The sequence below is a fragment of the Cariama cristata genome, unplaced genomic scaffold (genome assembly GCF_000690535.1).
Source record: "Cariama cristata isolate BGI_N322 unplaced genomic scaffold, ASM69053v1 scaffold12374, whole genome shotgun sequence".
Taxonomy (NCBI): domain Eukaryota; kingdom Metazoa; phylum Chordata; class Aves; order Cariamiformes; family Cariamidae; genus Cariama; species Cariama cristata.
The window spans coordinates 4547-20357 of NW_009613550.1; the positions used below are offsets into that span (position 1 = coordinate 4547).

General features: G+C 37.0%; 2 protein-coding genes across 2 annotated transcripts in view; one reads left to right on the plus strand and one right to left on the minus strand.

The window, feature by feature from the left end:
- The window catches only part of CHODL (chondrolectin), a 13008-nt gene extending 3438 nt beyond the window's left edge, over nucleotides 1–9570 (plus strand). Inside the window, exons 4-7 of the mRNA XM_009699069.1 lie at nucleotides 2579–2626; nucleotides 3009–3092; nucleotides 4768–4870; nucleotides 9030–9570. Coding sequence (XP_009697371.1) covers nucleotides 2579–2626; nucleotides 3009–3092; nucleotides 4768–4870; nucleotides 9030–9114 — 320 coding nt within the window. The 3' untranslated portion in view covers nucleotides 9115–9570. The remainder of the gene's footprint in view (nucleotides 1–2578; nucleotides 2627–3008; nucleotides 3093–4767; nucleotides 4871–9029) is intronic.
- Nucleotides 9571–14338: 4768 nt separating this feature from the next.
- Nucleotides 14339–15811, minus strand: part of LOC104160838 (enteropeptidase-like) — a gene marked incomplete at its 5' end in the record, with an annotated part of 5513 nt that continues 4040 nt past the window's right edge. The window contains one exon of the mRNA XM_009699070.1: nucleotides 14339–14494. Coding sequence (XP_009697372.1) covers nucleotides 14339–14494 — 156 coding nt within the window. The remainder of the gene's footprint in view (nucleotides 14495–15811) is intronic.

Below are 15811 nucleotides of genomic sequence, written 5' to 3' on the forward strand. Positions count from 1 at the left end.
TTTTCAAATGATTTATGGTGCATCTGCATTTCAAAAACTAAGCTGAAGGTCAGAATGCATATGAAATCCTACTCTTAGCAGCTATTTGACCTGCCTAATTCTGCGGTTTCCTACCTGCTTTCTCTATGCTCATGATGTAGTAATAATCACACTCTCTGCATAGCTCCGTGTGTCTGTAGAAATCTAGGATATTTTCTTCCTCCAGTTTTGGTGGATAGATAAATTTCTTGCTGTCTGATATCTTTATGGGTATATTAATGGTAATCAATATTGCAAGCAAATATTAAGTACTTGGAAAGCTTAGTATACCCACACATTTTACCTCTACTCCCCAAACCTGTTCCTGCTTTAAAAATTGTTAGTGACTATCACTATCTTACGGTAATCAGTTATCTTGATCACGTAGACTGTTCAAGGAACTGTCACATATACAATCTGAGCACTTTTATAACTGATCACAATTATTTTGAAATAACAGAACACAATTAAAATGGTTTAAGTTGTTAAAATAACAACATTTGTACGTCAGACAATGCAGGTTTGATTAAAAGAGCTCAGTTTCAAGTGTGTTTCATATCTTTAAAACCAAACAAATTTAAGTGAAATAATTACTCTGTAATAGTGAATTGCTTACCATTCTAGTTGAGATAGGATAAGGAATTGTTTTTTCCGATTGCTCTCACTAGCTGAAAAAATGCCGGATATTTTGGTTTGACAGAAAACAAAGTAATAACAGTAACAATGAAAATGAATTTATATTTCTTTCACCATGTAGAAATAGATTGCTAGTGTATAATGAGGCATATAATAAGGCAAACAATATATAGGTAGGTTATTATTAGGACTGACGTTGTTATGCAGATAAATACAGTACTACTGAATTGTAGCTATTTATTTTTCAAGCTGTTGGAATTGTACTCTTTAGCGAAACAGACTATTCTCCAGAAATGTATTTTTCTATCACCTGAAGAAGAGGAGTAGATGCATAAATGTATATAAATAGGTATATGGCATTTCTTTCACTGCCTGAAGAAAGTACCACAGTGTTTGTAAGAAAATTACATTTGCTATCTAAAACCTAGTGAGACTTATAAATGACCTTCCCCCCACATTGCTGTAATAACTTCGTCAGCCATTTGCAATACAAAATACAACCATTTTACCAGGAGTATGAGAGTGCTGCATGTGTATTGAATTTCACTTTGTTATCCGAGTATTTTTTTTTCCCACAACTTTCCTGTCTGTTTTGAGTATATGGTGTGTGATGCCAGTCATAGGCCAAAATGCAGAGCTTGTAGGTGACCATGATGAAGTTACATCTAATTGTATCAGCAGCAAGTTCAGGGTAGTGCTAATTAGGCAGTTTTACTCAAGCAGCAACTACATTTCTGGTAGTAATTTTCATTTTTCTAAGTCCTTTTTATAATATCTCCCTTGACAGCATTTACTGCTGCAATGCTCAGTCTGGCTTTAGATCATATTGATCATTCAGTGATCTTAAATTTAATTATAGGTTGGTAATTGCAACCACATTTAGTTCCTGTCCAGCTCCTGTATGTTTGATTATACAATCAAATTAAAAACTCATCTCCTCTTCTGCTGTCTTGAGCCAGCAACTCAGTTCTTTGTGGTATTTTGATACCTTTCTTTATATATGGCAAAAGTAGCCAGTTTTTACCAGAGTAGATGAAATAATTGCCTTTGTTCTAGTGGGCTTTATTGCTTCTTTGATTTCTCCCAGTATTTTGTTTATCAGGACACTCAAACTGCAGGCTCATAGCACTATTACTTTAATACAATCTTAGGATAAAGGAATGGTATTCAAACAATCATGCAGATTCCAGTCCTATGCCCAACGTGAGGGAATTAATTCTGTAATCTTTGTAAACTTTTAGTTGGAACAATAACCATAAGTAAACTTGCAAGCGTCTGCGATGCAGCTCAAAGCCATGAATTGGTTCTCCAGTTTCTGCTACGCTACAAGAAATACGATACTATCATTCCTCTTTTAGTGATTTCACTTCCTAAAGTGATGTACTAGAACCCACTGCCCATGATTTGTATTTTAGGGCTGCCTCTTGCAAAAACCAAACTCCGTGAAGTTGACATCTAACCTCACAAACTCGTGCTGCTTTGTTTTGCTTCATAGCCAACATTCTGTAAGCATTATTTTGAAAAAGTGAATAAGATTTAAGTATTAATTGAGAACACTTCTTTTCTTAAGTTATTTTAGGGTCATCCACACAAATGAAACTTTGAATGTGTTAGGAGTTTTATTCAGCACAAGAAATAAGGGATTGAGTGATTTAGCCAGTAACCTAGCAGAGGCCACCAATAACTGGAACTAGAATAAACTATAGCCCTTTTCTAAGGAACAAAAAAGTATGAACTAGAAGTGATTTGATACTAGTTTGCAAATAGTCTTTGATAAAACAATTAAATGCTGAAGAATTAAGCAATTATTGTTTTGGGGAATGTATCTATTTCTGTGATACTGCATGCAAAATAATGGAAACATCTGTTTTATTACACACATTTTTCATTCTTCAACAATCGATTTCAAATATTGATTTAACAGATAATGTCTTAGAAAAAGAATTAGGAGACAGAGCGGAGCCAGATTACGGTAAGAAATTTTGAAACATTAAATTGAGTTGCAATGGTAAATACATAATTATAAGGATAGCTTACAAGAACCTCCAAAATTACTCAAGTTTAACAAGCATAGTTTAGAACTGGAACAGAGGAAAAATGAATCCTGTAGAGAGAAATAGTTACAAATATATGGCTATTGTTCAGAATAGCACTGCTCGTAATTCTTGTTCCAGATGTAATCCCAATTTGGCAATAAAATCCTGTTTACATGTTTGTATCCGTCAGTTTAATCAATCCTGAAAATGTTCATTTTTCCAATATGAATTAAGATGTAATTACTATTAATTTATTTAACAACATAATAGCCATATTTTTACTTGCTATTTTCCTAAAATGTCTGATATCCTTTTCAGATATTTTTCCAACAGTGCCAGCAGGAAATGCTTATGACACAAGCAAACCAGAAGATCAGTATCATGTTATTGCTACTGAAACAGGTAATGTGTTCACATGAATTTAGTGTTCTGGTAAAAATATCAACCATGGACTCAGTTAAATTAATCTTTAACAATTTCCATTATTGTCAATGTCAGGAAGCAGTCTATTTCCCCAGGAATTGCCCTGAAAATGTATACTTTTGAATAACATTTCAAGGGTTTTAGTCACTCCTCTTTTTGTAACTGTGGAAACAAATTACTTCCATGTCTCCCCAAACTTTGATCTACAGTTTAGCAGTCCTTTAGCTGACCCTGGTGAGTCTCTGTCAAGAGGCAAGATTTCACCAGTGTTCACCCAGCTGTGGAGCATCTCTTTCTAGGCTGTGGTAACCACTGCCTTAACTCCCTCCATCTCCTCCCCACCTCTTCCCCAACACATGTAACAAACATATAGTACATATATTATCTTTTATATCTGATACCCAGGGCTTGCAATAAAGCCACAAATGAATCTTTCCTAACAGATATGGCATGAATTTTTCAGTTATCTGCTGAATAAGCCCTGTGCCATAGCTCCCCCAAGTACCCTGTCTTTTCAGGAGCACCACATGCTAAGAGCAGTTAGGTGCTTTGCTGGGATTTCTAGCACGGATGTCACTTGATATTTTGAAAATGAATACCTACTGCCTAGGAGCTTGCTGTAATGCCCCAAGCTACTTCATTTAGCAATTTATGTCCTGAACAGAGTCTTGAGGTTCACGAAGAGTTGTAGCATGGCTTTAGTTCAAGGAATTGATTGTCTCTAAGGAGCAACTCAAGATTTTACAGGATTACACCATGGGATTATGGAAAGCTGGTGCTCTGTTTCCACACTGGTTGGCTGGATTTCAGCCAGTTGCCTAACTGATGTTACCATTGTTTGTGACTCCAGAGGAACGGGTATACTGATGAACTGTATTTTGAAATCAAGAATACTATTTATACAAACCATGCAAAGACTCTCCATCTAAAACTCATAAACAAACCCAACCTGAACATTCACATTTATTCTTACTAGTGAAAATATATTCAAAAGAGAACAATGGGTAAGAAAATCTCCACAATTTCTATGTTAAATGTTATACTGTTATAAAACATGGGCATATAGTTACTGAAACACAGTCAGACCCTTCGGGAAGTTGTAGACCCTATCCTCTATTGTAGGCAGATAGGAGAGTCCCAGCTCATATCATTTCCCACTCCTTTTGTCTGGGGACCTGCAGGGGAGCACCTTTAATGCTCTCCTGATTAGTCAAGGAGAGGCTGCATTTGTCTGTTAAGGGGAATGGGGAGACAAGAGCAGGGTTTCCTCCTTTTATGGTCCTGCACGGGTGGGAATCCAACATGCAAGGGCAACTGAGTAGACAGGTTATATGGACTGTAGAAATAATAGACTGTGAAATGTACTCTGTTAAAATACCTGAATTATCAATTACAAAATTGGAAATCTCACATTGATGCGTATAGAAAATGTCAGAATTTAAGTCCTTAAGATATGTTTTGCACATCACTGGAGAAGTACTATTTTATTCTTGATATTGCTGAGCTATCTTTTTAGTGCTCTTCCTATAGAAGGAACGTATAAATGTTCTTTTGCGTAAGTTAATGTATTTCTGATATTTTGCTCCAGATTTTTACTCAGATAGTTAAGAGTATTTCAACATGGGAGACATTAAAGAGAACTTTTGTCTTGTAGGTATAATTCCGAATCTAATTTATGTCGTAATACCCACTATACCACTACTGCTGTTGATACTGGTGGCTTTTGGGACTTGCTGTTTCCAGATGCTTCATAAAAGGTAAAATATACTAATCCATAATGGCGTTATAATGCAGAATTCGTATTTCCATTGGCAAGCTATTCATACTGAAAAACTGCTTACATCTGTCCCCAAATATGCAAACAAGCATCTTTTCATCTATTAAAATCCAAGCAGTTTACAGCTGTTACAGCTCAACATTCACCTTCAGGCTTTTCCACAACATGCTGAAATAGTTCCAGGTCTCTCAAAGTATACTGTCAGTAGGACTTCACCTGTTCCTGAAGAAGTTGTCTTTGCTGATCATTTGATAGGCTGAGCTGCTGTCAGTGCTTTTACTTCACTTCCATCATGATTACCACCTATACAGCATCTGGGCTATGGGAAATAATAGTGGGGTCCTCACTGATACAGGGTAAGCTCGAGGACTCGCCTCACTTTCTGACCGAAAGTGTAGTTTGTCCCAAGGATAAACCTAAGGGACCAGCAGCTGTTTAATGGTGTTTCAGTGTGCATACTATACGAGCAACATATGGGCCACTGGAGCAGGCAAATTGAAAACAAAAAGCAAAATCATGTTTTGAGCCACACGCCAGTGCAACTCCTTTGTACATCATGTATGTGCCAAAGAAGATGCATCAAGTAAAGAGATGTATGTACATAGATGTAGTATCAAACAGATGTATTATTATGCAAATAGGAAACATTTCAGCCTATGAAACAGGATATGTTTTGATCCATGCTTTAAAATTCTTTGGACTTTTTATCTTTGTCAAAATATGGTATACCAAGATAAGACAACATACAATGTTTTTTTTTCCCGAACTAATCTTTTTGAAACTTTCAAGGATACTTTTCATTCTGCAGCTTTTTTTCAGGAAGTGTTCTCAAGTTAATGTAATCCAAAAAAAGTTTCAACTGAAATATGTTTTATGGATAAACACTAGTTTGGTAAAATAACAAGAGTAATAAACAGATTCACAAGCTGTTATCCCTCTTGAAGAGCAAGAATACTAGTAAGGAGTATGATATCCCTGTTTTAGGAAATTAGAAAAAAAGCCCTCCTCCTTACTTTTAGTCTTTATCTTTACTTTTGTGGGTTTTATTTAGCATTTTCTGCAAAAAGCTGAAATGCCTTATTTCAAGTGAGAAAACACTCCAAATGTCAAGTCTGCTTATACCTGTATGGGTGAGTGTATGGTGATGTTCACAGCACTCCGTAGTAATGTGTCTCATTGAAACAAGTAATCATAGAGAAAAGATATTATGAGATCTGCATCATAAACTATATTGTATCTTTACTTCATGCACTTTCCTGTAAAGAAAAGGAAAACGTGCACTTTCCAATGTGCCTTATAGCAGGTAAATTCATGCTTGTGAAAGCTTGTATCCAAACCTTGGTGCTGGGACTGTAGGAGGTTGGAAACTCAAAGCCAAAAGAGTAATAAAGGAATCATATGTATACCACTAGCAATTATATAAGTAGTCTATATCTGGAACCCTTATTACAATGGACCTGGATTTCTTGGTAAGTATGACATACGTGTTCATACTTTTTTGGCAGCTCTTTCTCTCCCTAGGAAAGATTCAGCTCTCGAATAATCCTGGGAAAACAATGAGAGAGTCATGGCCCACTGAAATCAATAAAAATAGTAGTTTGACTTCAGTGGGCTTTGATCAGGCCTTTGATGCTATAGCAGTTCATCCAGAAGTAATTCATCTGAACTCCCAAGACTTAAAAATTGCATGACATAGATGTTGGAAATTCAGCTTGGAAGATTGTACTTTTTCTGTTAGCTGATTAGCTTGGTAGATTAAATGATACAAAAATCAGGGAGAAAATGGATTTGAATCAAAACATATTTTTTTTTTAGAATGTTCATTTTGGGTTGCACCAAAGCATTTAATTGAAGAAAATAAAGCAAATTTTCTTTAACATTCATTTAAGTCACCAAAAATGAAGTATTTTCTTTTTTTTGTCTGTTGAAACAGAAATTTGTTTTTAAAAATGTTTCCCCCTCTATTTTCAGTTATATTTCCACACATGACCTACCTTGTGAATTGTTTTGGTTCATGACAAGTATGCAGTTCTTGGGCAAAAGGAAATAAAAAAGAGGCAACCACTTGAACTGATCAGTTGGACACTGTAGAGCTCTAGGAAAGGGATTCTGTCCTGCTGGGGAAGGAGGGATCCCCAACTTTCCAAATGAACCTGACTTCTCATTCTTTTTTTAGGCTTCCACAACATGGTGACCTTTCCTCTGAAAGCCACAATCCATGGCCAACCAGGACATGCCTAGCTTGAAAGGTCATGACTAATTTTGCCTGGCGTTGGGCTCTTAAAGGGTAGTAATAAGGCAAAGCAAAAGATCTTCCCTGTAGCTAGTAGAAATTATCAGCTCATTCATGCTTAGATGCTCTCCCTTTCATTTCTTCCAGGGAAGCAAGGAGAAACTGCTTCAAAGACCCATCTCCATTATCATCTGAATGCCTTGCAGAAAGTTTAAATTCCAACCTGGTATATTTCTCAGTTTCTATGATTGCATTTGATGGTCAAAACAACAATACGCTCGAGCTATTTGTTGCATCTCCCTCACCTTTCTTGCTAAACCCTATTTTCTGAACCAAATGCATAGCTGTTGAAAATCAGCATAGATTTGCTGAACATAAACTCATTTTATAGAGCTAAAGTTCTGATCCAAAGTATTTAGAAATTGTTCCTGCTGTGTGGCAAGGACTCTCCATTCAAAACATTTCATCATTAATTTACAGAATATGCCTGATTTTGCTGTATTAATCTGGAAGGTAGTAGTGAATCAGTTTCTCAAAGAAAAAAGTGCTGAAACTACTTGATTCATTGCAATTGCTTTGTTTATAGCATTGTGGCCTGATCTAAAGTCCACTGAAACCAATGGGAGTCTTTTCAATTACTCCAATGGGCTCAGGTACATAATGCATTACTTTGTAGGACTTCAGAGGTAAGTCTGGAGGGACTAAAAACTACTATACCGTCCAGCTCCCTCAAAGTACATTTTAAATCAACTCAGACTCACTTACATTTACACACCAGGAAAGGAGTAAAACTGAATGTATAGGACTGTTGGGATCTTGACTCTCAGGTTTCCAACTTACAGAATTATGCAGGGCTGCTTCTCCTCTGGTTTTTACTTAATTGGAAAAAAAAAAACCATTAGTGTGAAATATTCTGGCCAGAGATTAAGATATTTTGATTGAAATGCAGCTGCAGTGGCTCATGAAGTGCCTCTTTTCAGCAGATTGCCGTGCACTGTCATCTGCCATTTAAGTGAGGGAAGGTAGTGTGTCGTGGCAGTCGTAGCAGAGATGCTAGCCATGCGGAAAGACTGGCATCAACTTACAGGGTACCTCGTGGCTCCCTGTAAAGATTAAAGTGAACATTTTTGCAGTATTGCACAGCAAGTACTTTTGGAACTAGTTTTTTTTTTTTATTAAAAAAAACCCCAAACACAAAAACTACTATTGACAGTTTTGAATGAAAACTAGGCCTAAGGAAGCTTTCTACCAGTCATTCATTGCTAGGAGTCTGATTCATGTGCCATTACTTCATTAGAAGTTAGGTCAAGCCCTGAAGGGAAGAGACTTTCTGGCATACCAGTACACTACTGGCCCCCATTAGCCTACCACGGACATGGGGGTGCAGCTCCAGGATGCGCGTGGGCAGGGTTGTGGTAGCCCCCCGGGGTGGGTGGGCTGCACCCTGAGCACGTTGGAGGTCGGCTCGGGGGGGTATGTTCTCCCGTTCCCCATACGTCCCCCCCAGACAAAGGAAGTGCCCAACCTCCCACCACCCTGGTCAAACAGTGTCCACACCCATCTCCGAAAAGACCCCTCTGTATGAGTAGGTATGGTTGAATGTGAACTGAAAGGGAAAAAAGAATAAAATAAAATATGGGTCAAGTCAGTTCAGTTCCTGGGAGGAGCACTGCTAAGCAGGGTGGTCTGATAACTTTGGTAAGGGTTGCTTACCTCAACCCACTGCTGCGGTGCTATGCTTGGTGCAGCACGGGCATGACCCTTTTGGGTATGGGGAACCTATGCTATGAAAGCCAGAAAGATGGCCTTGAAATAGGGGATGAAATACCCAGGTCTGATCACAAACCTGCATCGGGACTGCAAAGGCACACATGTGCTGAAAATAGTTTATATTTTTATTTTTCAGTAAAGGAAGAACAAAAACCAGTCCAAACCAGTCCACACTATGGATTTCAAAGACGCCTAGGAAGGACAGTAGCATGGAGGTATAATGATTTACTGACTGAAAACAAAGCAAAAATAACATTTTTGCAGTCAGGCTGTATTATAATGTCGTCAAAGAACGTTAGCTTGGAATGGCTTGAAAATGCAAAGGATCTACGAGGATGAACTGTAAGCTCCCCCTTGAGGCAAATGTTCAGATCACTTTTATATAATGTTTGATTATTAATTCAGTAACAAAATATGCCATGCTAAATAAAGGGTATGTGTTTATTTTGCTAAGAGATGTAAGTTAGCTAGTTGTGAGCAATGAAATGAACAGAGCATTTGAAGTTTTTATGGGGAAATATCTACAATGTATACCAGTTTTAAGACTGTTTGTAGTTAAACAAACCCTCTTTGTTTCCTTTAGTCTCTCATGCATTGTATCCTAGTTGATGTACTGTAAATGGAACTGATGATTTTACAGTGTAACAATTATTTATCTTTGCATAAATGTTTGATACAAAATATTTGTTTAGTATTTATTTGCACACTTAACATAGTTTTTGATCCTCAAGGACACAAATTATTTTATTAAATATTAACATGGTTGCTGGCAGAGATAGCCACCATATTGTGACATCGATCTGATGTGGCAAAATTCAAGGATTCATAAAAGTAATTTGATGTCATATAATGAATTCACTTCACCAGGGAATGACCATAACTTTTTTGACATACTGGTCCAAGGTCAGCATAAATAACTTGGCAAGTGACACCTCACCAGTGAGGTGTTCTTTACAGGCAGCCATTAGTTGTTATTTAAGTAAAATATTTTTTACTTTTTCTGAGAAAAAAAAATAATCACAATGAGCAAGAGTTTAGGATTAAAATTTCTTGTTTTAGTAAATCTGTGTAAAAAAGACATTAAAGATCATTTAAATATAGCTAATAGTTTGTTAGGAATAATGTAATGCTGGATCAAAGAGAAGACAAATGGCTTTTCTTGCAAGTGGCACTAATAGATTGATCCCAACATTACTCAGACTATTAGCTAGAAAAGCATTAATTATGTTAATTGATAGACAGATTTAGAGGTAACCCTGATGCTTTTAAAGTCATCTTTTAGGGTTATTATTAAGCACATTAACGTCCATTCTTTTTGGTTCCTTAAGAGCTTTCTGTGCCATAAGAATGGCTTTACCAGTCATTAGGAGGAGATCTTGGGGTGGTAGCAATAGCACTCTGGCTGATTTGTTGGTGACAGTCTGGTGCTGCAGCAGAAAGTTAAGGGGCTTTGCTGCAGTTGCAGCAAGAGTTCAAGGGCACGAGTTCAAGGTAATTGCCTTTACGTTAAGATGGATTCAAAACTGCTGCTGGGTGGAAGTCGGGGAGAGACTTGCAGGAGCAAAACTGTATTGCTCTTTGGGTTGCCTACGCTGTGCTAGCTGATGTTAACCACAGCTTTGAGTTCAGAGACAGATGCTATCAATTTTTCTGAGTAAAGAAAAAACATTTAAAAGTTCAATACCACCAATACTCATTGTGTGATGCTATTGCTGAAGCACTTTTGGAAGCATCTTAAAGCTGCTGTTATGCCATGTTTTTCTTCCTCTTTGAAGAAGCAGCCTTCTGTAGTTCAGGTTAAGTATTGCTATTCCTACTTAAAATAGTCCGTAGTTTTTCCAGTCAGTCACAACTTCTTTCTTTGCTCAATCTCTTACTTCAATTTCCTTTGCAGTGATTGTAAATAGAAAATACTACGATCCTGTGTGAGCACCAAGACCAGAATTGTTTTTCTCCTGGCTTAAATATTGCTCAACTCAGAGCAAGAGATTCCTTTCTCTTGGGAACAGTTGTGGTAAAAAGAACTTACTCTTTTTTTTTTTTATGGTTTTGAAGGATTAACTCCCTTTAACTTAAGTATTAACTATTTCTTTGTGCTTCCAAAGAACATGTAAAGATGTAGCAATCGATATTACGATTAATGCAGCAGAAGTGATACCTTCAGATATCTTTCTTACAGGGTGAAGGCGATTGCTGGGCAGTTATCAGCATAGATCAGTCTTAAACTCTTGTATGAAAGAAGAATGGAAAGTGGCATGCAATGCTTTTATTATAATGTGCTCAGAGCCTATATGTAAATAAGAAATATTGGTTATTGGGACAAAATATTTCCATATCATATCACCTGCTTAGGGGAAGGAAATAGTCTCCTTCTATATGTTTCCTTCACTTAAGATGTTGTTCCTAGATACTAGATAAAATCTAAAGAAACTTAAAAATCCTATGTAAAAGACTGCAAACAGTGCACAGGTCAAACTTAGTCTTATGACTCCTGCCTTTAAGCTAGTAATTCTTTTCATGCAAAACATACAAATCCCATACATACACAAATTCTTTCATCTTTATTTCCCTTATTTCCACAGACAAAAGGAAATTGGAGTAAGGGTAAAAGAGGAAAGGGGGAAAGATAAGTGTGTTGCACACTTGCAGAGAGAATACCTAGACATTAGACTTTATGCTGGTTGGTTGGGACTTAAAGAATCCAGAAAAACAACAACAGGTATTTACGTGACGTGGTCCATTAGTGGCAACAGAATTGCTATTTCAAAAGAAAAAAACAACAAGAACAACAAAACCCCCCAACACTCTGTGTGCTTCGTATTGACATTACAATCTACAGAATGGAGAAAAGGAAATGATTTCCAATTTCAGGTGACAGATTTCCTCGACTAAAGCCACTTGGAATAAGCTTGTTGGCTTTTCTGTACAGCTATGGGATCCCCTCCTCATGCTGACCACCTTCCCTTTGCTCCCTGCCTCTCTAAATCTCTTCGAAATGGCAGCAGTAGGTGAGGCAAGGAGCCGAAGGATGAACAGTAAAGCTTAGCTAGTCCTCGGATGGGTGGCATGGCTTCAGTTTGGCATTTTAAAAACATTATACTCCCACCACCACTATATTCCCTGGGAAATATAATTATTTTTTTTTTCCATAGTGATCGTGGCCTTTTGCAAGTAAGAAGCACCTGAAAGAGAGAAAACTCTTACTTTTTTCTTTAATATTTTAACCTCTTTTGGCTGCAAGCAAATGTAAGTCAGCATCCTGCTTCTGCCCTTTATTTCAAAGCACTTTGGAGCTGTGATTCAGTTGAAAATAATCCATGCTGCCCATCTGTTTTAACATAGTAATGGCTGCTTTCTCCACAGGTTAATATGCAGGCAACTGAAATAATGGATGCTGAATGAAGGCTAGAATGTGGTTGACTAAGGTTATGCTAGTTTTATCCAGACATAAATTAGTTGAAATAAAATGTTTATTTTTAATTATACTATTCTATATTACATATATGTTTCTACGCCAGAGTTTGTAATAGGAAATTTTTCAGTCTGATGGGATGGTTTATTAATGTGTACCTCAAAATACATCTATGCTTTGCATTTTGGAAAGCAAAAACCACACTTAAATAAAAGTATATTACTGTATTTCTGGGAAGCACATTTTCTAGTGACTGAATCTGCTTTGAGTTGGCTCTTGTATTTCATTAACAGACTGAAGCACAATTTACAATAGTGATGTATGGTAAATAATGCAGAAATCATGTCACATTTTAATTAAGCATTTTAATGTAATTGCTTCATCCGAATCAATTTATACTGACAGCAGAATACACTTTATTTTCAGTCACTGTTTACAAGTGAAGGAGAGTAGCAAGAGAAACAGTAGTCCGCTATGAAAGACAGGATTTGCAACTTTAACATTTTAATGCTAAAAACTGTGTGGTTTATATGAAAGAAGGTGTTTAAAACATCTTTTATCTTCTCTCTGGCTTAATTACATCTGTCTCTGTTCCTTGTGGTCACAGATGTATTGATAAAGCCTAAGTATTTTGGTCTGGACCTAGTCCTTTAATGCTTATGCAGACCTGAAAACAGTTTGGGACGTGATATTTTTGATCAAGTGACTGCCAGCCTGTGTTTGTAAGCCGGTCTTCTATGCCGAGCACTTCGTATCTGCATTTAGCGTTGTAAGTACCAAGTGTGGGAGCTCCTTACAAAAATCATACATCTGTGTGTATATGTGTAAATACACATACGCAGTAAGTCAGCATGCATTTTGTATTTTCATGCAGTACTTTGGAATTTAAAAATATATTAAATTCCTATACTAGGCTGAAAACAGAAATAAAGGAAATGCTTCATATTACACTAGCATTAAGACACCATTAAATTTAAGGCATTTCAACAAGTAGAGCTTATTTAGAAAAGATCTCAAGAAGATAAAAAAAACTTTCTTCATATTCTTTCCCCTTTAGACTGCTGTAGCGGGCTATCATGATAGTTTTTGAACAAAGCACAAAATCAGTATTAAAAGTAACCAGTACAGAAGCAGCATGTAATGTATCAAAGGAACCCTATTACTTTTTATTCACCAGGAATAGCTGATACTCATTATTGTCAGATGTTTTAAAAAAACATTACTTTTTATGAGAGGAGGTTGCAGTATTGTGAGTCTGTGCTTGGGTCTACACAAGCACATATCTATAATTGCTTGAATAATTGCCAAAACACTTGCCTAAAAAGAAAACGAAAAAGCTGTATTCAATCCTTCTTTAACTGTATTAATTCCAGACAAGTTACACAAGAGACAACTTTTGGCTTACATTCAGTTTATTCATTAGAAAGCAGCATGATACATGATCAGCCTTTATGCACAATCCATAAACCTCTTTCCAGAGCTTTTTGTAATAGACAAGACAGAAGAACTCCCGTGAGCCCAGTTTAAACAGATAACATAGACCTTCATTTTGATATGTGGTGAGATTACCGAGAAGAGTTGACCATGCGTTGAAATGAAAATGTGCATTGAAAAATACAATTTAAAAATATAAAACCAGGTAATGTTTGGCCTGAAATTAATAATGTAGACCATTTTTCAATAAAGCATTTGCAGTTTGCAAACTTCTTTTTTTACCGCCCATACTTTGTAAAGTTCTCCACTATGCATTTAATGCACTGGTGTTCCAATAAACTGTTTCCCCATGGTCTCATATAAAAGAAAACCTAAAATGGTAAAACTATTTATTAACAACAAAACCACAGCATCTATTTTGAAATATTGCTCTCAGTTGGTAATGGAGTTCTCAATTATTAATATTTTCCTGCCCAAAATTTAAATATTTATTCGGTTTCTCCAACTGTGAGATTGAAATGCCAGTCTGGTTTTACATCATTATACAATGGCTTACTTTCAACCTCTAAATTTTATTTCTATCATTAAAAAATATCAAGCTAGTAGATTATTTTTCTGATCCAGTCCACAAACATGGTGACCCGAACATACACTCCTGGTCGTTTGGGAAGTGCACACTCATAGCCAAATGATACTACACCAACCAGAAACCACTTGTTACCATCTTCAGATGTCAGAGGGCCACCTGAATCTCCCTGTGATATGAAATTCAAGAGTTAAAAGTGAACAGTGTCAATTCTGAAGCAGAGCCTATTTGTGATGTTTTGTTCGTGTTGATCCTTAGTAGTCGACATTGTATCCCTATGCCTTGCGCACCAGAAATGAGATCAATAGCAATTCTTCCATGTGCAAAAATTCTTGAGATAATCCATTTCTTTTTTTTTTTTTTTGAATTTTTTTTTTTTTTAAAGGATGTGATCTTAAGCTCATAACAGTCTTTCAAGACAGGACTGGGTTTCAAATTTTTTTTTTCTTTTTAGTTTTACATTTAGCCCTTCATCTTTCACAAAACCTGGGTAAATATGTAGGATTATTTTTTAGTTGAATCTATTCAGCCAAAACGCACTTCTATTTTCGGTCACCCTGGAGTTTCTGCAATTTTAGAATTAAAGAAAAAGATGGCAAGATTGCCAGAAGAGGAGGTTTCCTTTTCTCACACCTACTTGTCAATAGTTTAGCAGATGCAGCATTGCATTAGCGTGTGGGAGACCAAATTTGATTCACCCTACAGCCTGAGTGAGGGATGAGTCAGCCATGAGTGTCTTGTTTTGATGAGAAAGAAAACAATGACTATTTTTCATTGTCTATCGAGTTAGTTGAACCAGTATTATTTTTGTCTTCTTATGGCCCTGTGAACGGAGCTTTACGGGAGAGTTCTGCAAGGACTCGGCCATTAAAATACTTCTGCCTGTGACTCTAGGGCATCCACAAACGTTCAAAGGCTGTGACAGCAGCCTAAAGGCTGAAGCGCTATCAGGGCTCACTTGTTCGCCTTTGCTTATGGGTGAATGGTCATTGATCACAACGCTGGTCACTCGTACTCTGTATCACCCTATGGTGCTACACTGCTTTTTTTCAGTATGAGGTTCAGAAGGCAAAAAAAGAAAGAGGGAAGGCACAGAGGCTGAATGAGTGGCAAATGAAATTAGGCTTGTATACATTCCTCCTTCTAGACTAAACTAGCCAAAGTCACCGCACCTGATGAAGGCTTAGGTTGTGAGGACAAGGTAAGAGCAATTACATGAGAGTGCTCCTCATCAGACTTGAGGAGAACCAACCAGTCTCTATGCCATAGATCCCATATTACTGGAAGAAAAATGATGCAACAGCAAACTCCGACTACACCCTTAAGGAGAAGCAGTGTGTTACAAGCAGAGCTGGAAGGGATAAAAACTAGAGCCCCAGGAAGCAGCATGTGAGATCAATGCAGAAAGGTAGCCTCTCCAAAATACTGTGGCAACCACTTACAGAAGGTCTCCAGAGTCTACAGATTCTGGGGAAAAGCATCATTG